At 42.7% G+C, this 27,500-nt stretch overlaps 1 protein-coding gene across 1 annotated transcript in view; it reads left to right on the top strand.

Moving 5' to 3' along the window:
* The window catches only part of tox2 (TOX high mobility group box family member 2), a gene marked incomplete at both ends in the record, with an annotated part of 64,846 nt that overhangs the window by 31,995 nt on the left and 5,351 nt on the right, over window positions 1–27,500 (top strand). Inside the window, 3 exons of the mRNA XM_084435862.1 lie at window positions 2,816–2,875; window positions 12,749–13,006; window positions 25,862–26,092. Coding sequence (XP_084291988.1) covers window positions 2,816–2,875; window positions 12,749–13,006; window positions 25,862–26,092 — 549 coding nt within the window. The remainder of the gene's footprint in view (window positions 1–2,815; window positions 2,876–12,748; window positions 13,007–25,861; window positions 26,093–27,500) is intronic.

Below are 27,500 nucleotides of genomic sequence, written 5' to 3'. Positions count from 1 at the left end.
ATAAATTGGCATTTTAAATGGGAGAGTGCAAGAGCTACTGTATAGAAGAGCCGAGGAAAAGCCTTACATTGGAATATAGGCAGCCATGTTGAAGCACAAAATGGCTGACCTTTTTTGTGTTGACATGAGACCTTTTTCCGTGAATATTATATGAGGCAATTGGTTAAAACAAATTCTAGAATTTCTTTATGGTGCTGTAAAACATCTCAGATCAGATTCCTCTTTATTTTTCATCATAAGTGACACAATAGTGGCTTTGAATAGATTAAATCAAATTGTTAAAATTCCTATTAAAATAAATTGTTGCCGAAAGGCTTTCAAACAAAGACTTCATGACAGCTGTCAGTCTCATGGGTCAAGATCCAGCTCACATAGTAGCTTTGAAATCAGATGTGTTTATCCAAAAAGAAGATACTAAATTTGTAGCATTTCACAATGGATGACTTTTGGTAGATACAATTTTATATTAGGCACATTGCAAGAGACACGAGACTGACTCAGGTGACATTGAGACATCATGTTTATGTGCCTCAGCTGCAAATCTACGGGGACGAATATTAATGTAATCATTAGAATAAGCAAGTGGATCGTCACACAGTTCCCTTGAAACGCACCGTTAACCAACCATAGGCCTGAGGCTACAACTCATTCTGCAGTCATTACAAGCAATGATCTGCTGTAATTTGTGAATCTCTCCATATCTCTCCCAGTGCCTCTTTTTCTCATTCTCTCTCTCTCTCTCTCTCTCTCTTTCTCTCTCTCATACACACATACACACACACACACACACACACACACACACACACAAACATAAACACACACACACTCTCCCTTTGTCTCTCGCTCGTTCTCTCTCTCTCTCTCTCTCTCATTCTCTCTCTCTCTCTCTCTCTCTCAAACACACACACACACACACACACATAAACACACACACACTCTCCCTTTGTCTCCCTCCCTCCCTCCCTTCCTCTCTCTCTCTCTCTGTCTGTCACCAACCCCCCCCCCCCCCCCTCTCTCCTCTCTCGCTTCACCAGCATATTGTCAAGCATATAGGACATGACATTTATCCATTTCGTCCATAGCGGATATTGTGTGCCATGCTTGTATATCCGTTAGTTTGAGCTCACAATTCCAGAGATATTCTACAATCCATTTGTATGTTTATTCTACCTGTGTTTATCTAAGAGAATGCCAATCTGTTACTTGGCACTGAAAAGAGACCACCCAAATAGATGTTCATGTGTTATATCTCGCTCATCTGTGGAATTTGACATGGAATGATGTCTAGTTTGATCATGTTTTCTCTGTACTCCTACAATCCTACATACAATAGAGACCTGCCATCGCTATGCGAGGAACGGCTTTAGTCAACAATCACAAGATTTTGCTACTTTTCCTATTCATTTTCTTTTGTACATTCGTTCCAAGACTGGCATTTTGTACACATTTTGAGTATAATGACAGAAACAGACGATGGATGGATGGTTGACAGACCCCGCCACAAAAGTGCTAAGAATCACCAGGTCGAAACTAGAGACCTTGAGTAGCCTAACTATGCCAGAAGGAATGACCATGATTCGTCTATAGGTGGCGCTACAGTAACCGATTCAAAATGCAAATTTCAAAATGCTGGCATTTCCACCCCATATGATGAACATTTATGAAACCAGGTATACTTGTGTCTTTCCTCATGGAGAACAAATTTGTCTTGAGAACCTATAAAGTCCGCCATGCTGAATTTTTCTGCAGGTTGCAAATTTGGCTGATGCCAAATAAGTCTGATTGGTCCAAAATTGCACATATACATGTATGAGGTGGTGTTCATGCTATGTGTTGTGGGCAGTGGCATTCAAGTTAGCTAACTAGCTAGCTATCTACTTCAATTTGAATGCAACAGGGGACCTCTGCTGTCAAGAGTCTTTTGAGCACATGTAGGCCTACATCATACTATAATGGAAGAGGGGACGCAGCTATGTGATGGCAAGTGCATATTGAACGGGCACTTTGCACTAGTTGTTATCAAAGGTTCATTCAGTCAAGGTTCAGTCCATTTGTAGAACAAATCAGTGTCTGACAGGGCTCAGTGTCATAGCCCATAGAATGCAAGGTTGTCCACCGATGTGCTGCGCCTTAGAATCTAACTTAAATCTGACTTTTCATCGATGACAATAACAATGACTTTGTGCATGCCTATGAGAGGAGTGCTTGTCAGCCACTGTATTTGTAGAGTAACTTTTAATCTCCCAGTCGAGGCCAGTCAGCTGAGCTAGCATGCTAGTAGCAACTAGCGACCGCTAGCCACAAAGTGCTGTCGTTAGCCCGGGTCTTTTCCCAGGCACTCTCAGGGTCAGAGGTCACAGCTGTGGCTAGCCCTGCGGTAAGCACTGTTTTGGCACCTGCAGCAAGTGTTCCCTGCACGCCTGATTAACACTCCTTATTGCCCACCCCCTGTGGGAGACATGGCCTGCCCTCTTCCGAGCCACCATTCACACACACAAACACACTCACACACACAAACACACTCACACACACAAACACACTCACACATACACCGCATGGTATACCCCACAGGGGAAAGCACATCGCTCTGCTCAACTAGCCTAATTACCGCCCCACTGATGAACAGTAATTACCGAAGTCGCTGCGACGAGGTTTAGCAAATGTGACAAAGTCATTAGACTCATGCTTCGGGCCACCCATAGTGCTTCCTCCCTGTTTTTGATCTCTCTCCTTCTTATTTGTATCTCTTTTTCTTGTTTCCCCCTCAGAAGTCTTATTTATAATGTTTCTTCTTCTGTTCCATTTCTGTCCACAGTTTGATGGTGACAACATGTACATGAATGACAATAACCAGGAGTTTCGGTCACCAAACCAGGTAAAGTGGCTCGCATTACTCTAAAGTTTCCACTTCATCAGTTCTATGTATACAGGTATACCATGTGAAAATCATAAAATCTAGGTACAGGTTCTGTTCCCAGTCCAGAGCTGTAACCTCTGGGCTTCCTGCATTAGTGTCCCGTAAATTGCTGCTCTGGGGCGTAGCTAGTAGCCTGTTTGAACTTGAGAAACACACACAGATCGCCCCAGTATAGGACCAGCCCAGACAGTGAGCAACTCGCTCTGGATGGTGGGGGCAGCTCTTCCACAGCTGGCGGGACCAGCCCAGACAGTGAGCAACTCGCTCTGGATGGTGGGGGCAGCTCATCCACAGCTGGCGGGCGAGAACACGTGGGTTTACGTGGTAGAGTTTGGGCTCCAGGACGTGTTGATAGTGGCAGGCCTTGGCGCTTTAATAAAACATGACGAGGTAGCTAGGTAGTGACTCCTCATCAAATAGCAGTAGGCAAACACTGATCTAGGGTAGGAGGAGTTGAGCTCTACCTTTGCCAGGGAGGTTCTCTGCTTTGAAGCCTGGATTGGGTGTCTATAATGAGGAGTTGAAGGGTAGACTTAGAGGCTTTGTAGAGGCCTCTTAATAAATCCAAACCGCCTTTATTTTGGGAGAGTCGGAGGTCTAAATGGCCTAAATGGCTCCTACAGGCTTATTGTGTACTTGTAGAAGAACATTTCTGAATGTCCGCTGTATTACTGCCGCGTAGCCTACTTTCCGCTAACCGCATCACTGGACATGCCTTAGCTGCTCACTAATCAGAAGGATACATTTCCAGCTCTGTTGACTCTCATGGTGGTCATAGATCCATCAACAACCATCACTGGCTTGAAGTTATGTCAATAGGCACCTTATTGAACATGAGGAAGTTTGGCTTCTCAAAACATTGAGAGTTGAATCTCTCAGTCACAGAATTCTGTCTCACACAGTCTACCTCACTTCCAATACTCAGGTTATGTGAATGTATGGACTGTTTTTGTAAGTGACCTATTTCCTTAGTAGGTAAGTAAGTAAAACTTTATTTGTATAGCACCTTTCATACAAGAAATGCAGCTCAACAACAACAGGGAAATTACATGCACAGGGTGCTTTACATAAAATCAACATAAAATGAACATAAAAGCAAGGAAAATAAGATGGAATATAAAACAATAAAAAGAAGAAGAAGATAAATATAAGAAAAGATAAGAAATCATGCTAGAACTGATACTCAAAAACTGTTGAGATATATTGTACAAATGGTCAATGACAATGAACCATACAGTATATAAATAAAGTTTGATTGATTGATTGATTGATTGATTGATTGATTGATTGATTGATTGATTGATTGATTGAACCAGCCAACAGGCTCCTTTAAAGCATTTTGTTGTAACAATAGTCTACATTCACATGCAATTATCAAGACTAGCGACATACTGTAAATGGGAGGCTACAGTATAGATAATATAGCTGCAAATAATTCATTACAGTAACTGAAGTGTATGTGTTTGTCCAAGATGAATCAATTATGGCTTAACTGATGCTTAATTGTTTATAACAGATGTGCATTTATATGTTGGATATAAATTGCTTTTGAAGTTAAATGAGACAAATTGAACATTCATGTACTGCAGCCTGGCTGTGTTCATTTGTGATGGTGATTAGTTAGCTAATGGATACATAATGTGGGAGTATTTGTGATAGTTTGTGCTGCTGTACTTTTAATATACTCGACAGAATAATCTTTTTTGGTGTTCATTTGTCTACAGAGTCTGAGATTTCCAACCTCTAAGAATTACATTTGTTTGTGGTACTGGTTTTGTGTGATAATCAGGGGCTGGTCATTTACGAAACATCAGGTCATTAATATTCCAACTAGATTCTTTGAAGATTGGAGTGTTGGTTGCTGCTGTTGTTGCTCTTTGTCCGGTGGGAGGCAAGATCATATTAAGAACTATGTGCCTATTGTAAGTGTTTTATTCCAGCATAGAAGAAAGTACATAATAATCAGTATGCCTTTAATGTGGGTTACATTAATGTAAAACATTTGTCCACTCTGTTGAGCCTTAATGTAATGTGTATGTGAATATCTGCATGGCCCAGAACAGAGTCTCCTTTGTGAACCAGCCTGAGGATTATGGTCCATGTATTCAGGTAGCACTTCGACACAGCCAGCATATTACATTACACCTCACATCTCAGGGCTTTTAAAGACAAAACCACTAAACAGAAACAGCTTTCATGGACTCCATATTTGCCAGGACACAGTCCCGTCATTCAAAAGGACGTTTTCCCAAAACGTTGTTAATCTGTTTGCAGTTAAAGTACATGGTGGTTACGATTGGTTATTTTTAGCTTATTCTAATTTTTTGTGTTTTTCTATTTTTATCAGTTGAAATTCTCTCATGAGTGATCAACTTAGTTCATTTACAATGTATGCTGTATAGATCTATAATATTAGTCATTCACTCTATAGTGATGGTAGTATCTCACTGGAATCCAGGATTAATTGACAAAAGTGCTTTTCCTAAGAATGTTCAATTATGCTGATTGATACAGTCCTCACTGCATCAGACAATATGATTCCAAGGCCAAGTACACAGATCCTCATCTGTAAGCCAATAATGTTGATTGCTATACATCATCTATGTACAGACAATGTTGTTGCATCATGCACATATTACATATCAATAGTGTATGTTTTTATCTTCAATATGTAGTTGCCAGAACCTGAGGCATTGTGGGGAATGTTTTGTCGTGGTCCCTTCAGTGTACCTCAGTCTATTTTGGAGTCCAGTGCCCCCCCCCCCTCCCCAAAATCAGTCTGATTGGAGATCGGTCCAGTGTGACAGACATCCAGGAAATGCTTTGATTGGGACTTAAATCAGGGGCGATCCGTTTGGGTGATTACAGACTGGACCCTGTGTGTGTGCGTGTGTGTGTGTGTGTGTGTGTGTGTGTGTGTGTGTGTGTGTGTGTGTGTGCGTGCCTGAATGCGTGCATGTGTGTGGGTGGGTGTGTGCATGCATGTGTGTGTGTGTGTGTGTGTGCATGCATGTGTGTGTGTGTGTGTATGTGGGAGTGTGTGTGTGTTGTTGATAAGGTCGTTATTATTACAGTATATGGTCTCCTGGTCCGCTTTTATTTCGTCCCATAAGTTCATGGACAGAATTTACAATTTCCTCCCTGTGTTATGAGTACACACACACACACACACACACACACACACACACACACACACACTGCTGCCTGCGAAGCACATACACAGAAACTTCTCACCTGTACCTTTCATTCCATTCTAGAGATAGATGTTTTCCGAGAACCTGCTAGTTTGTCAGCCTGTTTGTCTTTTTGTGTTTGTGCGTTTGGTTCCCTGTCGTTGTGAGCAGTGTGGTTCTATTGATCTAGCCAACCGCAGGAGAGCAGTTGCTGATGTTCTAGATTAGAGTGGAAACCTCACCTGTTAGATAGAGGGTTCTCTCTCTCAACCATAGCACTGCTTCTCTTTCAAACTCTCGATTTTCTCCCCCATCTAAAGATCACTCAAAACACACCCAAACGTGTTTACACATTAAGTGTCGAGAATCATATCATCACAATCACTTTCCTCCCACACAGAACGGCCCTGTACTGTAGGTCCGGAATGATCCCTCGTCAATCCAGATGTTGCTTGGCCTCTTTGGCCAGCTGTGCCTGCTGTTGCTCTCTCTCTCTCTCTCTCTCTCTCTCTCTCTCTCTCTCTCTCTCTCTCTCACTACACCACTACTCAATCTTTCTATCTACCCCCCCTCTCTCTCTCTCCATCTCCTCTCTCTCTCTCTCTCTCTCTCTCTCTCTTGCTCTCTCTCTCTCTTCTAAGACACAGGTCCACTGACTCAACAGACACCACAGAACATATTGAAACCACACACCACATGTGGGCGATGGACAAAGTGTACAGCACAGTTACTTAATGGTGATTCATTCTGTACCATTATATGCCCAGTACAACATCTACTGTACCCGTCTCATCTCTCTCTCCTTCTCCTCCTCCTCCTCAATGGATGTGCATAGAATAGGTCTCCCTCTATCTTCTCTCTCTCTTTCTCTCTCTCTTTCTTTCTCTCTCTCTCTCTCTCGATCACTTTCTTTGCTGACCTCACCTCACTAATGTCCTACAGTAAGTGAGGAAGTCACCCGAGCCAACGACAAGAAGTCACGACCCACATCTCTGCCCATTTAGCCCACCTAGATCTCCTGTGAGATGTTTAGACAACCAGCAAAGACATGACAGACAGTTTAATGATCTAGGCCAATTTAATTATTATTTGAACATTCTTATGTTTGAAGTAATTCCTCAGCTAAAAATACTACAGTTTCTCTGCCCATGAACCAGCAGAGGAAGGGAAAGTACTTTAGATCCACGCCCATACTGGGAGGGTTGGGAAGTGTAGTCTTATGTAGGTCACTCCATGTCAGCCAATAAGTCCAATTACCATCAGCCTCTGAAACAGGGCGAGTCATCTCCACTGACCTCTGTGTACCGATCAGCTCTTTCAATAGAGCCTCGTCTTAACTAATGCAAGTCCTGGAGAAAAACAGGACTGATATACTCGGTCATAGAGGGGTCTCTATTCCTCTCAGCCAATGTGAACCACGAAACCCTGTTCTGGTCGTGTAAGTATGTGCTGGTCGTGTAAGTATGTGCAGTATGTTGGTGTGTTGGTGTAGTGTGTTTGGCTAACCTGCACTAAAATCACCCTCCAAAAGCACAAGTTATCAGCAGTGGCGAGAGAGAGAGAGAGTGCTCTCAATGATTCATACCGCTCTTTTAAGAAGAACTTGAAACCATGGATCTATTTTGGGCTTTGCTCTATGTGCAGTACTGCAGCAGAGGGATTTAAATGGACTAAGTAGTTTGATATTTCCATTGGTTTTATTTTATTTTTTTAATCCGACCCCCCCTCCTCCCCACTGCCCCCTGGTCATCTTTCTCATCATATGGAGACCAAGGTCATGCCTGATTGAAATATAATAGAAGTGTAGACATCTGGTCTAACACTGTGGGAAGTGAAATCTATTTTAATGGCTCCTGCCGCAGTGGATTCTCTCTGATGCACTCTCGCGGTTCGCTGACAGTAAATCACAATGTTCTCTTATTACCTCGACTGGAATGAGGGCATAGAGAAAGAACAATGAGGGATCCACATCATTTGTCTTCACCCCTCCTTTCCCTTCCCTTCCTTTCCTCCTCTCCTGTCCTCTCCTGTCCTCCCCTCTCCTTCTATCTCCTCTCCTCTCTCCATTTGCCACTCATAAAGCAAAGGCTTAAAGAGAGTGACATCAGGAAAATAAAAATAAAGGGGATTATGGGATAGCTATTGTGCCATATGTGATTACTGGGGCTTCCACGTTCCCTGGAGGGGGATGAGCGACTACACTGAGACCATAGTTTATTTATTTACTAGTGCAATGCCCGTCTGGGCCCATGTCCGTTCTGCATGTGCCCATGCCCGTATAACTCAACTAATTCCTTATGAAGGCTATTGCTATGCATTATTAAATTTTTCTTAAATGCACTAAATAAAATGAATTTACTGTTACAATAGGTTACTGGAAACAAGTTCCCTTCCTTAATAGTCTGTTGAACAAATAAACTCAGTAAATAGCTTTTTTTCCCCCAAGTCAATCCATTCACTACCACATTCTTTAGTATGTTGTAATGTAATATTCCGACATTAGGTTCCAGTTTCAAGTAGGAATTGCAAGTTACGCAGCAGTGTCAGCCCTTACAGACAGGTGGTTAGCTTAGCATAAGTGGCATTCTCTATTTGTATACTTACAATCACATTCTGGACCTATTCATGAAAATACACATTCGTACCAAGTTAATATACCTGTAATATGTCATATCCATTACCCAGGTTTCTGCACAATATAGTAAATAAACATATATAAAAATTACGGTAGATGTGGACAAAATCAGCATATATGTATTGATTCCCCGGGGAATCTATAGATCTCCCACTTGGATAGTGAATGTATACATTCCTCACATTTCTTCTATAGAGCGTTAGCTAGTCCGTTAAATAACAATGTAAACAGTTACCAGACGACACGTACTGTACAATGAAGTCCGAAATGAAACTCGCACTTCCAGACTACTTTTACAGTAACCAGTTGGAGTAGCTTTGCCATCACGTGTGCCTAAACCACAGGGCAATCATAACACTTTCAATTCGGGGTGTCGGGGGGGGGGGGGGGACAATAGCAACCATTTCTCCTCCACCTTCCCCCACGGACATCTATAGATAAACCACAGGGGATGTACAGTATAAAGTACAGTACGTAGTGGGAAATCTAGATTACCTGTTTTTTATACATTTATAGTAACATAAACCCTGCTTTTGTAATCTGCACTATCTTAGCTACTTAGCTACCGTTTGCTTAAGCAGCTTTCTCAAGAAATGCTCTGGGAACGGGCAGAAATTGGCTGATTTTTTCCAGCTTTTTCGAGAACTACTGATCCAACTACTGTCTGTCTGTCTGTCTGTCTGTCTGTCTGTCTGTCTGTCTGTCTGTCTGTCTAAGAATAAGAAATGTGGTTGCTTGCAACCACAACACTGGTACTCAGAAATCTTTTACTAACGCTGAAAAAATCGCTCTTTCGGGAAGCCCTTAGCGGGAAGCCATTAGATGTGTGTACTGTACAATATTTCTATACAGACACTCTTTGACCTTTAGCCTTTATGTGTTCAACTGAATTGCTGAGAGTTTAGGGAGTGTCCCTCACACCAGCTTCCTTCCATTCTGCGTGGGTTTTTCAGTTGGAGCTCGTACAGGCCAATCTGTAACCGTAAGAGACCGTATGGGGCCTTTTGCCTGCCTGAATGAGATCCATTTTGATCTGACATTTGAGAGAATTGTCGGTGTTGGGAGAAGAGGAGAGGATAGCTCACTCTCCAGCTCCCATGTTAGCTCACCCAGCCCACCTGTCCTTTATGACGGACGCTACCTGTGACCCTGGGATACAATTGGATGAGGGAAAACGCCCCTCCGCACTCCACTTATCCCAGCTCTGCGGCGCCGTCAGTCAGCGAGCCCTGAAATCCATCTTCGGCTCTTTTTCAATCGAGGAGCTATTCGTCGCCATCTATTGTATTACTGTGACTGGTTCTGCTGATACATCACCCAAATGGAGTTTCTTGTCACTTTCAAAGCCAGGTCAAACGCCCCTGTGTGTACTGTCCTTCTCACGGTCAATTCTGTATTACGCCTCAGCAGACTTCACCGTCCTTTCTACACCGGTGATGAGTTTGATTTTTGTCCTTTCTCTCTCTATCTCTCTCCCTCTCTCCCTCTCTCCCTCAATCTGTCTCTGCTCCCGAAGGTCTGAATTTTGACATTGCCCAAATGTTGTTGTTGAATTTATTGTACCTGCTCAACAGTCCTGCTATCTTATCTATAGAGAATGGACATGGCTCTTTATATATGCATCACCAGCTGTTGTTTACCAGCAAAGCATAGCTGATCTGTTAGCCTCTCAACATAGCATATGGCTAGTGCGCTTTGCATTCAAAAGATATACCATACTCATGGTGCTGTAAATTGTATTTTTATGTAAAGCCAATGCAATTCGAGCACAACATCAATTCAACAAATCAAAGCACTTGTACCATATAAGCAACAGGAGTGTGTAAATACTGTAGGCTACGTGTATGAAAATATAGTGGAACATTGAGAAATAATTCATGTTTCTTATAACTTCTCTCATTTCACTTATTCTGAACTCTTAAAGAAAGTCACAGATAAGAGTAGTACATCACAAATTCATTCACTAATGCTTCTTCTCGACTAATTAAGAATTTTCCGTGTAGACTGACAGGAAGGATTTCTAAGAAGAGTTGCTGTGTTGCATCCTCAGAGCCCTTCAGGAATGGCATCTGCAGAAAAATGAAGGATTTGCTTAAATTTCACCTTTCAAGAGAGGGTGAAGGTTGGGGAGAGGGGCTGAATCAACATTTGCCATTTCATTCTGACCCTTCTCTTTTATCCGTGCTCCGCCATGTTCTGAAAGACAGTATATTTATGAATTATTTATCTACGTTTGAAAATATTAAACTTGTAATGTCCTTGTCCCATGTCTTATCCTCAAGGGCATCAAAAAGGCTGTGAAAACAATTGAAGGCGCGGTTGTAAAACAGCCACCCGCAACATTCAAATCCTTGAACATTTACAGCAGTTATGTGTCATCTCTAGCAATGAATTGTTTGAAATGGTTGATTGTAGTTGGATCAAAGTTGGGATCAAACATATTCAGCAATAGCCCTGCTTGGGGTTTAGAGAGAGGAGGATTAAATGCCAGTGATAGGAGGAGCCACTGTATGTGAACATCTACCATTACAGCATCAGCAAACCGGTGCATGAAACAAACATTTTAGTAGCTATTTACAATAGCTATTGGCTTGGATTTGTTCTGTACATGTCCAAATAACACAATAATTCAAACTTTACCTACTTTCTACAACCAGGTCATGAGCAAGCATGTTCCTCTCCAGGCCAGTGACCAGTGGCAGGTCTAAATGTATCTATCCAGTATATAATGGGGAATGATGTGGTCAGCTATTTTGGGCCCACTACAGTATGCTGTCTCTATGTACTGTATGCCAAATGTTGTGTCCTCGTGCCTTCAAAAGAGCAAATTACAAAGCAAGCAAAACTAAAAAGAAGAAGATTGAAAATGGTACAAGAGATACGTTCAGAAAACTATCCAGGCACATGTTATTGTGTGTCATACTGTGTGTAGATTGAAAAACAGAGAACAGCAATTGGTAGAAAAGACACCCAGTATTATGTCTCTTAGCTAACAATGTTATGGGTTTCTTGTCTTATTTATATATTTATTTATTTATTTATTTATTTATTTATGTTTGCTTTATCTTGCTTCTATGCGCCAGTTCAGCCAGTCAGAACATTCCAGCTTTCCTTCAGCATTTCTTGCCATTTGTTTGCTAAAAGTATTTGTTTGCAAGATAAATGGCTGCCTTGGCAGCCGAGATGACAGCCTACACGAAGATGATATTGAATTGATTTCTGAAATGTTGCAGAACGGACTGCTTGATGTGTACCACGAGACATGAATCATAAAAATTCTATTAAAAAGCTCTTGAATGGCTGACAACTGAATATTATTTGTGATGATTAATTTTCCTCAGTCATTATAAAGGGAGTCAGCATCAGATTGCCTCTGACAAAATTGCTTTTCATTCCCTGGTGAATACCCTCAGTGTGCTTTTTGCGAGTGCAAAACCATATTTCTCAGCACAATATTATGTCAAGATGGCTCTTGAAGATACCACCGCAAGGCTTCCTCACGCAGGGCCTATTTGCATTTGGGGAATCATAAGAAACTATCTCTCGCCTTGTTCTGGACAAGGAGGAGGACATTGACTCAGCTTAGATACAGCTCCTAATGTTTAGACGTAAGGTATAATACTCTATGTCAGCTGTGGTGAATTCCATCTGGACATCATTTTAATTCTGGAGTATGACTGACATATTTATTAAATGGGGAAAAAATTACTTACTTAATTTCATGATGATATATACATCACGGCAACAAATACCTGTATTTAAAGGGAATGTAACTCCACTAATGTTTGTTGGTTGCCCGAAGGCCTTAACGGCAGTGTGTAAGTAGCCTATGAGAGATGATTGGTTACTTGGTGCTTAATAGCTTTTACTGAAACTGGGTTATGGATCCATTTCAGTTTCTATACTCATGTCTTTTCTATCCAAACGGTTTCTCTAGCTTGCTCGTTCACCTACTCTCTCTCTCTTTCTCTCTCTCTCTCTTTCTCTCTCTCTCTCTCTCGCTGTCTTTTCTTCCCCCTCTAGAACTACTCCAGTCAGGGCCGTGGCAGCAACAACGGAGGAGGAGGAGGTGATGAAGATTACGAGATCCCGCCCATCACACCACCCAACCACGCGGACCCCTCCCTGCTGCACCTCATGGACCCCGAGTCAGGCTACCCCTTCCACTCTCTGCCCCACAACGGGCTGCTCAACCCCTACTCCTACCCAGAGCTCCCCGCCCTCATGATGTCCAACATGCTGGGCCAGGACAGCCACCTCCTTGCCGGACCCATGCACGCGGTGAGTCCTTCACTACGCTCCTCCCGACTACTGGATCTTCCATTCTCCTCCAGAAATGTTGTGTAAAAAACAAAAACAAAATGGAGTGTACCGCGATGGAGGCTTAGTGTAAACGATGGCTGGTGTTTTTGGTGTGGATAATCCACACAAGATGTTTCCATACATCAAAGGTTGTCTTTGTGTGTAGAAATGAATGAACATCTGTAGTGTAGGTCCAGCTATATACGTCTTCTATGAATGAAAAATATATACTGTGCTGTACTTTACACTTTCCTGATTTGAAGTGCTTTTTCTCCATTAGTGGTTGAGGCATACAGCTGGATCTACACACCCGATGGTATGGGACGTTGAATCATCTCGACCAAAGACCACTTTTGAGGTCAGAGGAACACACTATTAATTAGCGGGATAATCTGGTACTGACAATCATGAACACAAAAACTGTGTAGACCCCAGCAGATACATGCAACATTTATGCTTTCAGGGACTCTGGCTTTTTAGCTGCAGCTAACAGTACCCGACCTTTGCAGCAGAGCCCTTTAATATCTATTCATTCTCACCGCCCAGAGATTGCATTCGCTCAAATTGAACGAGGAAAAGAGACAGAAACTGTGTGGTGCACATTTTCATTCACTCTCTGATCGGCAAAGCAACAAAAAAAAAAAGAAGAAAAAAATAGGAGATGTTCAAGTCTTGAAGGAAAAAAGACGGGATCTCCCTTGTCAGCTACTTTTCGTTTTCAAAAGGATGCGAAGGTCCTCCAATCCAACCCGGCAAAGCAACTATTTCATGTGTTAAACATGGTTCACACTGAACATGCACACACCCCTGGCGTACACATTCAAAAGCTTTAATCATAGAATCGAACAAGATAAATTATAGATGGGGCCCCACTAGTGAATTATTCAACATTATATACTTTCATCTGACACAAATATAACTTTTTTTCTGTCATTAATATTCATGCTTTAATGTGAGTATCCGTGTGGCATTTATCCTTCGTTAATCAGGTCTTATTTCTGAATCAGACTGTATAAGTTGAACAATTTCTTTGTGTGGTACAGCAGGACCCCTTTAAGAGTCAGACTCCAAGCTTAAGTCTTTGTATGAAACGTCTCATTGTGTTAAATATGGCTTGTGCTATAGTGATACACACCAAGTTCATTTGAGCAGTGTAAGTTTATAGTATGTCTATCCCTATTTAGGTTGTGTGGTGGTTGGAGGATGTCCTGGCTCATATTTTTCATAGCACCATGCTGGGAAAGCTATCTTATACAATTGGCGTTAGATTACAGAGAGAGATTGTGCGTCTGTATTGTATGTGTTTGTGCGTGCGTGCGTGCGTGTGTGCGTGTGTGTGTGTGTGTGTGTGTGTTAGTATCTACATCGTATGTGTAAGAAAGCTTCTGACTTCCTCTCTGGTGTATTAGGCCAATAACATTCAGGTAGAAAGAGAGAAAGACCATGCTGGTTTTTAAACTGCTTTCGTTTCACCTTTCCAATTATTTATTCTCAAATAGTCCTTCAGGGTAATGTTCCATTTTCTTATTTCACACTCCCTTTTCTCATAAATGAACCGTCATCGCAATAAATCACCCCACAAACAGAGACTTGCACACACCGTGAAAGGTCTAAAGATTTATGTAACACATTCATGTTTTCCACTTCCTCATTTTAGTACTACTCTAGCAGAGCCTGGCTAATAATAGTGACTATTAATATTTCCTGTTGCCTAGCAACCACAGCAAGTAATAGCTTACTCTGGAAAAATAGATGACCGATAAGAAAAAAAAAAATCAATTCATTTATTATCTCCGGGGACAAGAGCAGCTTATTTCTGAGGCAGAGGGTTAGGAAAGTAGGCTGGGTATATTGAGAAATATTTTAAAGGAATGGAAGACAAGGTTATTTTCAATTTCATCACATTAAGAGGCGATCTTTCATTTGACGTTTTCCTATGAAGTCAATTAACCTTAATTTCATGCCAATAAAGGAATAATATACCGATTCAATTCTTATTTCTGCTATTCAAAGCAGATGAATAGAAAAACTCCAGTAGAATGGAAATGCAAAATACAGTAACCTTCCATAAAAGTTTGTGAGAATACTTTGATAAAGTGATAATTGTTGGAGCAACCTCATTCACCGTTAATCGAGTAGATTAAGAAGTGTTGATTCAACAACAGTAACCCAAGGATGCAACGTACAGGTATAGAAATCTGGCAGTGTACATGTACTGTAAACCAGCTACAAATGAGCTCAGCTGGAGCAGTAGATATTTTTCATCTCAGGGGGCGATGTTGCTGGTTTTTGTACAACATTTAGCCTAGGGCTAAACCTCTGTAAACTTCTCTCTGCTCTGGGATTATCTTTTTTTCCACCATCCATGTGACTGTATGCTCTTCCATCACATAGCAAACAGAGCTAAATCGCTGCAGTACTGGGAGTTGGGCATTCGTTTTTTTAAAGGTATATGCTACTGAAGGTCTACAGGTTGTACAGTAGCATCATAATGTAAGACTGAACTGCGTCATTACTCATCAAGCTCAAACTGTTCTTTTAATGGAATTTGGTCACTGACTGCGGAGAGGGTGATATTACCCTGTCTGTCCTACAGATCCCTACTCTTATTCCTCTGATCCATCCAGTCTTTGACTGCCTCCTCTCTCTCTCTCTCTCTCTCTCCCTCTCTCTCTCTCTCTCCCTCTCTCTCTCTCTCTCCCTCTCTCCCTCTCTCTCTCTCTCTCTCTCTCCTTCTCTATCTCTCTCTTTCTCTCTCTCCCTCTCCCTCTCTCTCTCTCTCTCTCCCTCTCCCTCTCCCTCTCCCTCTCCCTCTCCCTCTCCCTCCCTCTCCCTCTCCCTCTCCCTCTCCCTCTCCCTCTCCCTCTCCCTCTCCCTCTCCCTCTCCCTCTCCCTCTCTCTCTCTCCCCCCCCCCCCCTCTCTCTCTCTCTCATTTCATACTGATTCTGATTCTGCTCAGGAAGCCGGGGCTAGTATTAACAGCCACATCTAAAGATGACGTGGAAAAATGGGTATGGAGCAATGAAGGGAAACGAGTGTTTTGGGCATTTAAATGCAGTGTTGATGTCTATGCCTAAGATTATGTTTCTTGGAGGGTTTTTGTGTGTGTGTTTTTTTAAGCAGTTTCCTTTTATAGGCGTTATACTCTTCAGTTAGAATCTATTACACTGCCCAACAACCGTGTGACAAACTTCGCATGGCTAGAGAATCACAATCACAATCAGAATTGGTTTACTGCCATGCAGCTTTTCAACATACTAGGAATGTGCTTTCAGGCATGGGGCATAACATGGAGGCAACATTGGACAGTACATTGGACAATACATATGTATTTACATTTACTTAACATATGTATTTACATAGAATTTACAATGCATTTACAAAAGAAGTACTGTAAATACATTCCCAAAACAAGACAACTGAAAGCAAAACGTTCGGAAAACATTTCCTCAGTAAGGCAAGGCAAGGCAAGGCAAGGCAAGGCAAGGCAAGGCAAGGCAAGTTTATTTATATAGCACATTTCAGCCACAGGGCAATTCAAGGTGCTTTACATGAGACATTAAAAGCATTAAAACAAAAAGCAAGACATAATAGACATTTAAAACAAAAGGCAGGACAAATTAAAAGCATTAAAACAAAGAGCAAGTCATTATAGACATTTAAACAAAAAGCAGGACAAATAGAATACAGGAATAAAAGTGACAGTGCAGTATACTGATAAACATAGCTCCTCTTAGAAAGCAGTGGCAAAAAGAAAAGTCTTCAGGCTTGTTTTAAAAGAACCAAGATTGCAGCAGACCTGCAGTTTTCTGGAAGTACACACCCGAAACATTATTGTCTGTTATGGCGCCTAAAAAAAGGGGTCATGTCCACTGAGCACACTGGAACCACGGCAAAGCAGGGCCTCCATGACTGGCTGCTGTACTGTACCAGCATCCCCGAGGCCGTGCTTCTCCTCACCAAGGGAGAATCCCCATCCTGCCCCTCCCGGCCCCCCGCGCTGCTGTGGGAGGACTTCACGGCCGACAGGCCCCTGGACCAGGGGGGAGAGACGGCAGACAGGTTTGTCTCTTTGAAAAAGACGCACGTCCTGATATGACCAACTCCTAAGCATCCCTGGGACAACATCGCTAATCCCGCCCCTAAAGAGGCGGGAACTTCATGAGCCAATCATCGGTGACGGTGGGAGTTCTCTGTCGGACGGTAATGAGGATTGTAGGGGGGGTGGTTGGAGGCGGGGGGGGCGGCGGGGGGGGCTCCACCGCCTCATCTAAATAGTGGGTTTGAGCGCCGGTCAGACTTCTCATTGCCAGCATGATGGGGGCCGTTTGGGGAGAGGTCTCCCGCCATCAAATACACTCCTCCCAAAATCTGCAAGTTCATGTTGCCCTCGGTCCCATTGTCAGTGTTGGGGGATTTGTTCAGTCTTGATTAACATGTAGCTGGGTGATTTGGTGTTCTACCAGGCCACAGGCTGCCACTGTGGTCAGAACGGAGCTGAGCTGATACAGGCTCATTGTTGATGCCAGGACTGGTGTCCAGTTCACATAAAGTGTTATAGGAAAGCAAACAGCTTACTTTCAACTTTAGAAGGCCTTATACACCTGATCAATACTATCTTGCAAGAAGGTTGTAACAGGCAATGAAACACGTTTCTAGCTTCTCTTCACCACCGGTTCTCAATGTCCTTTTCAAAGCCGTGTGCTTGTGGTTGTGGGGGTTTGGTTGTGTGTGTGTGTGTGTGTGTGTGTGTGTGTGTGTGTGTGTGTGTGTGTGTGTATGTGTGCGCGCGTGCGTGCGTGCGTGCGTGTGTTGTGTGTGTGTTGTGTGTGTGCGTCTGTTTCCAGGATCACATTTTGTCAGAGTCACTGATTGCTACAAGGTTATGTGAGCTTGACTTAATTTGACTTCAGTTAATCTGGTAAAGGAAATTTATTTTGCATCACTTGGCATTTAGGACAGAGACAGCAGGGAAAAGGCCACCATCATTTTAATGCAGCAATATAAAAGCTACAGTGAATTGATGGCAGCAACTATTGGCGAGTACCGTAGGTATGGAGGTTGAATCAAATGGTACCACTTTACATTACAGCTTGGTAATAACCATGTAATACCATGGTAATACCACTGTAATACCAGGGTAATACCATGGCAATTACCAATACTTAGTAGTAGTAGTTACCTATATAGTTAGATTATTACTAGGAAATTATCAACAAATATTAGCAGTAGTTACCTATGTAGTTACCCCCCAATCCCCATGATTTGTTACATGGAAACAGAGATGGTAGTTTCTACTTAATAATGTACAATCAGAGCTGGGAATTGCAACATTGTCAGTTTCTATTTAATTCCATGGTTATATCCTTCCTAAAATCCCAACTAAGCTCATGGTTTGCTATACGGTGGTTTCTATGTAATAACATGGAATCAGAGCTGGAAATGCAACATCACCTGTTTCTATTTAATTATATGATATCCTTCCTATTCTGAGTACCCAGAAGCTCTCGCTATGGCAAGAACCTCGGGGAACATGCTACAGTATTGCATGATGTTCAATCAGAGGCTGAATCAGCCTCTCCGCACAGCCCACTATCTGCGTGGGCCAATCAGCATCCGGCTGAAAATCCGATCGGATTCTCTGTGGTGTCCACGAATATCATAGCTTATTCCCAGAATTCTTGCCGTAGTGAGATCCTAATAATAATGTAGATATTAACATGGTATTACCCTGGTAAATACACAGGTAACTACAGCTAGAAACTAATGATAATTGCCATGGTGTTACCATGGTATTACCCTGGTATTACCATGGTATTAGCCTGTTATTACCTAGCTGTAATGTAAAGTGGTACTGAGCATACTGATGCCTATACAGTTCTAACAGCAAAGCATCATACTTAATACTTACAGGAGAAGGGGCCAAAATGGAAGACTGACTGTTAGGTAAACCTGTACCCACCAAACAAAGCTATCAAGACCAGAAACACATTTCTTATGATTTGACTGCACCGTTGCAGTTCAGTGGAATAGATGTGACATCTTGGTTCTGCTTCGAGATGAATCACTTTGTTTTACTGTAGCTACGAATGGAATGTTTTTTGTTCTGACTTTTCATGTCACAAAACGATGGACACCCTTCACTGGTCTTCAAGACAACAATTTTGTTGTCACAGATATGGCCAGGCACTATGATTCACTTAAATAGAAAACAAATATGTCACTAAAAAGGCTGTTTTAAATGTAAAGCTTTGCTTTTTGAAGCGTATTATGCATTATGACGGTAAGGCAATGATGAAGATAATTATATAGATTGAGCATTAAAAACAAATGAGCATTCATTGCAAAGCATGAATATTCATGCTGCTAATCCAAATAACCATTATAATCGGTTAAGACTGATGCATATTTAAACTAGAATCGTCATAGAGATTAAAGCATTGCATTAGCTGACTTTCTGAGATTGTGTACAAGGGTAAACAATTAAATCAGGCTGACAGATTTTCATCATGATAGAAATAGTTCGGCACAGAAAAACAAAATGTTGTGGTGTATATTAGCTCCAGTGTAGTCCAAACAAGCAGTCCATCACAGAAGACATCTCCCTAAAACACATGCCAACTTCCCTAGGACAGTTAGTGAAGGAACAGGGAAGGGAACGGGGTGAGTGGAACAATTGAGGCACACCCCAGAGAGTGCATGGGTAGGAGGCAAGGGGGTGACTAAGCATGTTTGTTTTCCACGCTAGTCTGGAGGGGCTACACGCGAGCGGAAGCGTCCCACACGGGTCCGCTTTAAAGGGGGTTTGCCCGTCTTCCTTTGAGGGATCAGCGTGGCGAGGCGTCCTCGTCGCAACGCTAATTAGGCCCACCGCACAGTCAGCCTGTGGGGATAATGTCCCATTATTAGAGTCATTTGTTTCAATTAAACGCCCTGTGATTCTACAATAGCGAGCCACGGCCTTGTGCGAGGGAGCCATTACTCTCGCCCTGGGAACTGTGGCTTTGGGTTTTGAAAATACCTGCATGTTTTTTTTTCCCAGCAGATGGCCTAGCAGTCCCTCAACCACTGAACCTAACAGATACGCAGTTACACTTCACCTCACTGCGTCACACGGTAGAGATGTTTTACTGTGGCAGACAGCGGATTGACAAACAGACGCTCGTATTCTTGTGGTCCGTAGACAAAACAAGGCTTTTTTTTGTTGGGGTGTATTGGATGAAATATTGGATTATAGAGATGGCCTGGTGAATCTTGTTAACCCCCGGGAAGATTTCTCATTTTCCTTAAAAGAATTATCATGGTCTGAAATAAATAAATAACTCTGAAACTAATACTCTCTTTGTCGCCAAAGCTTTAGCCATTTTGTTAAAGAGGACAAAAATCTAGATGGTTTGGTCTGCTATGCTGGAGATGTGAATTCGACTCACCTTTGTCGTCTCTTTCCATCAGACAGCGTACGTCAGTGGCCAAACAAAGCATGTTGCTGAGACAACACCCCACCCCCTCCACCACTACCCTGGATGACAATTAGCATATAGTACCTATGGCAACCACTGTGCAGTCATCATAATAGCCCTCCGTAATGTTTGCGCACCACTGGCATAAACCATCTCATGTTGCCTCTGTGCGAGGCTGGGAGAGAAAGGCACAGAGAGTGAGTTGTATAAGGTGTACGCATGTAGGAGATTAGGACGGGATTAAGCGTCCTGATATTCTTACAATAAAAAACAAACGGTTATGATTTAAAAGGTTGTATGGGGGAACTTTCAAACCAGGCAATAGGGAGTAAAGTGGTTATCTTCACATGGTCATAAGTGGAATGTGTTGAAATGAAGAGACTATTTTTGAGGCACTTCCTGATCATTTGCATACTGATGAAACCGCTATGGCTGAAGGTAAAGTATCTGCCTGTCTGGACTCACATGACACTTTGGCTCCAATATGAGCTCTCATAGTGCCAAGATACAAAACATCGCCTCAAAATGCCCCAGAATGCCATCTGAGAGTGCTTTTCCTTTCCTTTCACTACCAGATAATGGAAACTTCGATTGATACCAAGAGGTTGCTGCCCTGTAATGCCTCTGTTGCTGGGCTAGCTGTCATTGGTCACCTCTCCCGCTGGTCTGATGTTTACAGAGAAACATAAAAGGCTCTGAATTGTCCCCTCAGGCTGTTGCTATGGAAATAACCCTGCTATAGTAGTCCATTCATGTTTGATTAATTGTTTTTACCCTGTCAATGCCTTTCTCTAGGCAAAAACACCCTGGTTCTTATGGCCAGCCCAAAACCAGAAAACAAGCAAAGAAATTAAGTGTTAACTCTGTTGTTTGCTGTTTGTTTCCCCATGTTTTTGTCATCTAGGTTTCGTTAGCAAAGTTTTTGTTGTCTGGGTTTTGTTGGCAAAGCTCTGCGCCTGTATAGCCAAAGGCCTAGTCTAGCAAGTCAAATTGTCTCACTACAGTAGCCTACTTATCTGAATACTAGCTGTTTTGCCTTTTTTCCCATCTAAACTGCACTGGGCTAATGTTGCGCTACAGGAACCCGCAGGGGCCAATTAGAACACTGGCAGAGTCAGGAGTGCATGGCAGCTGCTTTGCCACTATTTATTAAAATCTGTCAGAGTACCGCCAACAGCTCGTTAGATTAGTGTTAATCTAATTAGTTTTCACTTATGCCTGTCTTCTCCACGTCACCAAATACAAGGGCTCCTCTTTAAACTTTGCACTGATTAGGTGGGTCCACCTGCAAGGCAGGACTCTGGGTAATATCTCCTTTGTCTCCATTGTAGCGTAACTGTTCAGAATCACTCAAGGTTTGCTGTTTTAGTCTTTTTGGTTGGAACTGGTGCATTATTATCTCTGTGGGAAGTACTGGTTGAAATTGAATCCAGAGTAAAAGCTCAACACTGCTTGTCTATGGATATGAGAAAAAAACAGTAATTCTAGCCTTCCATAATATGAAAACGTTTGTATATTTTCTATGGCAGGCCACCAGCATTCACTACAAGTCTCATGAGTGAGTGTCTGCCATATGGGCCCTACATCTGATCTTATCTTATGTCTTTAAGATACAACACATTAGTTTACACTTCCCTTTCATAATCGTTTGGCCTGAGCAGTATTTCCATTTGATGAGTGTCGTTCTCTGGTTATAGACCTGGATACACTCAAAGATGTGTGCGGTTTTGACATGCCGTCAGATTCATTGCTTACAGATGGACAGTATGACATGGAGCCCTAATGGCTTCCAGATGCGTGGCGTGTATTTAAAGCATAAACGTCAGTCTTCGCGGTGTAGGTGACGTGAATTGAAACTACTCAAAAGATAGCTCACCCAAAGACTGCGTCAGGAAAATACAACTTTTCAAGACGAGCTAGCTTTGAGACTGGTGTTGTATTCCTATGTTCCTATATGCACTCAGTGCTGTTAAAGCCTTTTTGATTTAGCTATTTATAAACTCACAAAAGGCTTTAAGTCTACAACAGCTGCACTAAGTAGCTACAGCACTTATAAAGTATGCTGCTTTGGAGTGGTCCATTTTTAACATTTTGGGGGGGGGGGGGGGGGGGTAGCAATATGGTAAGCAAGATGCTGTGTGGTATCTCTCAGAGGATTTAGGGTTAGGTATCGTCACTCTCATGGCCAGAGCACCCCAAACGTTCCAAATGATGGGTTTTGCCCTCTTTGAAGCTCATGTCGTCCATGTTTGATTGGCGTTCTTGGAATCTCATTTGAACAACGCTCCTCTGTAGTGGGATCAGCTTCACCTCAGTCAGGCAGCCTATGGATTAAAGCTCTTACTGACATCTCACTGATCACTCCAACCAGCCAGAGGATCTATTCACTACTTCTCTAGGTGGTTCATGTACAGTATCTGTCACTACCTTTTGGAATCAGTAGACTACTGTACATAGCACGAGGGGAGGTGCTTTAGCTAACTCTTGCGCTCCATTGCGTTCCATGTTTGCGGCTCAGTGTATGTGATGGTGCGTAATGCGTATGCAACGTGCCCAGAGGTCCGCTGATTGGACGACCACTCCCTCTCTTTCTCGTTCGCTCTGTATATCGCTCTCCCTTCTGTTCTGTCTCTTTCTCTCTCTCTCTCTCTCTTTCTCTCTCTCCCTCTGTATTGCTATCTCTCTCTCTCTTCCACTCTTTCTCTTTGCTGTTTTAAGAGTGACGCAGTTATCAGGCTGTCAGTCCTAATCTCGTCTTGCCAGCACTGTGCTGTCCATTCAGAATTACAGCAACCCTTCCCCCCTTCTACCTATCTCACTCTCCTCCTCTCCTCCTCTCCTTCTCTCCTCTTTTCTGACAACAGCAGTTCTGATGGTTTGAGTCAGGGCTGACACCGGCGCAATCCATCTTTTATTCGTGAGCTACTCGAACCCTAGACGAATATATAATGTTCTATAAATTCCAAAAAAATATTTTATTTTTTTATTTTTCACTTCATACAGTATTTCACTGCAGGATTCTTGTCAATGATGTGATGTATTGGTAGTGGTGGTATTCAATATTTTGTGTATGAAGCTTATCGTTGAAACCATGGGGCTTTTAATCAGTTCCAGATATGTTTATTCATTCAAATTCATCAAGATTTGAGCCAGTCTTGAGTTTATGTGTATTGAATATGACGGTCAATACACTCTCTATCTGGAGTGGTGAACTACGAGCAAAAACAGCGCTGCGTCCTTGGGGGAAAAACGGTCCAATGAGTGTTGTGTGCCACACTTGGCAATTTATATATAAATGATTTTTCCTGGAGATTATTTGGCTTTTACAGTTTGTCATTCCATTAGCTCCTCTTCAATTTATTGAGCCCTCACTTCAAAGGCAGAGTGGAACAGATGTCATTTCAAATGCTTTTTTGCCTCATTGCATAAAGTGAGAGATGATTATTTTTTTAATGAAACCACAAACTCGGGGAAATAAATAAATACTAGCCAGTCTAACAGTGAAATGGAGAAAGGGAACAGCTTTTCATTTTAAATGAGAACATTCATTCATTTCAGCATGTTGAAAGATTCAAGGGTACCAAACTTGTACCAGGCCTCTGATTTTGACGTGCTAATTTCATGCTGTGTGGAAATAAGTTGTTTGGCTTCAAATGCCGACAGAAACAATGCAATGTTTTCAAATGCAATGACTTGGGTTCTATTCTAATCTGTAGCAAAATGAGAGACATGATAAGTATGCGTGCCCCGTGACCATGAAACAGCTCTGTTTTAAACATTAAAATGTTTGATTTGAAGAATTTGACTTGCGTTAACGCGATAATTTTTAGATGATCTAACTGAACAGAGTGTATGATGATCGTGTAAGGAGAAATGCTCAAAGTAGATATATTTCTAAAACGTAACATGCTGGAAGCACAAACACATACATGTGCCTTTGGAGATGAATTAGATTATTACCAAGAGGACTGACCCAGATAGACTTCTGTGATGGATACTGTACCAATTTTCACAGTTTACAGGTTTACAGTCCCAAAAACCACAACACTTCAATTCTCACCTCCTCCGTCGTTTTCATCCAGTCAGTCCACTCCATCCAGGGTACATTCGTCCCTCACTCCACACAATAATCCAGTTAATCATTGATCATCATGTATTCCATCATCACCTATTCACTGTTAAATGTGATTCTTTCTTTATTTTTCTCATGGTGTTCAAGAATTAGGTTTCCCGATGTTTTCTGAGTACTAATGGCCATATCAAACAGTCACATCTCTCCATCCTCCATTAGACACCCCTCCTCTCCCGCTAAATGTTTGATTTGCCTCTCTCCTCACATGCTTGATGTGTTCTCTGTCTCACGACGGCCCAAGGAAAGCAATTTCCATAAGGAATCGCAGCCAGGCCCAATATGACCGGAGTTTGACTCCGCTCAGAGCTTTATGACTGGAATGAAAACGTATTCATGTGTATTGGATGCAATATGTCAAATATATGTTTCAAATATACGGGAGGACAGCTCGTCTTGTCTAAAATATGGTTCGACTTCCCATGTTGACTTTGCCATTTACCGTAAATAAGTGTTCATGAGTATGAGGTGAAGATTATCTTTACAGTATGTAAACAACAATCAGATTAAAGACCTCTGATGTGTTTCCACCACACCTCGTCACGGCGTGATTTAACAGCACGTACGGCAAAATATCACCATAAAACCACGTTACGACGAGGTCCTCCTCTCTCTGGGCTAGCCTTTCCTCCTAAAGTCCATGCCATATACAGTTGTTCTCTTGAGACTAGCTACCACTCTGTCAGTCTGTCTGTTTGGACTCCGTTCACCCATGTCCGCATGTCCTTTCCATTGATTTATGTGTTTTTTCTTCTCAAAGGAAGCGAAGGTTATTGCTCTCAGAACTCCTTCGTTCGTGTGTTCTTTGTGTTCTGAGGGAAGTCCGGTTTTGTTTGTCTCGTAATTTCTCAACACAGCAACGTTGTATCCCTTTCATGTTCTCACCTTGAAGTAGGTTCTCCTATAGGCTACAGGCGTTTCTAAGATGTGAATTGATCCTTCAGATGCTCTCAGTAGAAGTTCTTTCCAACGCGGTATCATCAAATACAGCAGCCAACCCACTGAGCACCTCTCTGTACTCCGGTTTATCATGTACTGTAGCCTGTATCAAGTGTTCACAAACAGTACACTTGATTGTAGTTGCAAAGTCAGCAACCGTCTGATCATAAAAAATTTCAAGTCGTTCCCTTTTAGATCTTTCACTGGAGTCCTCAAAGAGTAGTGGCTCATCACATTTTTTCTTCTTCCCTCTCTCTCTCTCTCCATCCTCCCTCCTTCCCTCTCTCCCTCCCCCTCATCCTCAGATCACAGGGGAGAAGAGGCCCTCCTCAGAGATGATGAAGCCCAAGCCCAAACCGCAGAAGAAGAAGAAGAAGAAGGACCCCAACGAGCCCCAGAAGCCCGTGTCGGCCTACGCCCTCTTCTTCAGGGACACCCAGGCCGCCATCAAGGGGCAGAACCCCAACGCCACCTTCGGAGACGTGTCCAAGATCGTGGCTTCCATGTGGGACAGCCTTGGGGAGGAGCAGAAGCAGGTGAACAGAACACGCAAGCGTAGACGCAAACGCACACAAAATACACACAACCAGACGCAGCGTACTCCGCTGTATGTAGATGGTAAATGGACGGCACTTATATAGCGCTTTTATCCAAAGCGCTTTACAATGAAGGCCTCTAATTCACCCATTCACACATACATTCACACACCAATGGCGGCAGCTGCCATGCAAGGTGTTTGCCCGCTCGTTGGGAGCAATTCGGGCTTCGGTATCTTTGCCCGAGGACACTTCGACATGTCGTCAGGAGGAGCCGGGATTCGAACCGTAGACCCTACGATCATTAGCCAACCCGCTCTACCACCTCAACTACATCCGCCCCATACCTGTGTAAACACGAACACAAAACACAAACATGTACGTCACACACTCAAACACATTAAGATGTTTCAATCAGTTCATATTATACTCTGTAACTTCCATCAATAAAGTACTATATACTGTACCTACCTACCTATATTAGGAGGTATTGGATCTTTTAGAGTGCTGTTATTCATGAAGTCCACTCTGATGGGACAATCAGAACGCGTTCCTGTGGCCTAAAGTCACGGAGAAATACGCCATAAGCTGCCAGTAGATGGAGCTAGAGTCCTGCCTGCCATTCTGAGCCGTTATCATGCTGTGTAATTACCAGAACCAGTGCTCTGAGATAGAGCCTCACCTTAATGAGCTAGTTCTGCTCTTTCTAAAGATAATCCATCCGTTTATCCCCGGTCCCTTGGCTCTCATTAAAATGATTTTCTTTCTAAATTTAATTCGAGCCGGGGAAGGAGAATGAGAGGTGCCTGTGTGTGTAGCGACTATGGAACAGTCAATTGGCTGAATCTAATGAAGTTGGACGTTTGACAGACAAACCTGGCCAATGTGCAGAAATGCACATACGTTCACACACAAACACATACACGCGCACACACACACACACACACACACACACAAACTCTAGTGGGTCACACACATATACTCACACACACACACACACACAAACACACAAAACATACACTCATTAGCAATGGTCTACCTGTTCCTTCAGTTAACTGTCATAACACAGACTGGAGCCCAGCAGATGTATCTAGTGAGCTGTTGTTTAGAATGCAACACCTCCCTGGAGTCCTATTCTAAGGTGGGCAGCAAAGGCCCTCAAGGCTGTGACAACTACAGTAGACTTTCAGTCAGAAATCAGCAAGACATCGCCAGCGCAGTTTGTCAATAAAGCACCTACGCACGGCGGACATAGACAGGAATCCGTCTGTCGTTAATTTAAACGGAAGGTATGAAGAGAAGTGAAGGGGAGTCAGCCTCTTCTAAGGGGAGGGAGGAGAGATGACGGGCATTCCATTCCTCCAATTAGAAACAGCGTGACGTGCTGTATACTGTATACTGTATACAT

Source organism: Borostomias antarcticus (assembly GCF_949987555.1).
Source record: "Borostomias antarcticus genome assembly, chromosome: 3".
NCBI lineage: Eukaryota > Metazoa > Chordata > Actinopteri > Stomiiformes > Stomiidae > Borostomias > Borostomias antarcticus.
The sequence above is the reverse complement of the archived record's forward strand: the minus strand, read 5'-3'. Positions and strand labels throughout refer to the sequence as shown.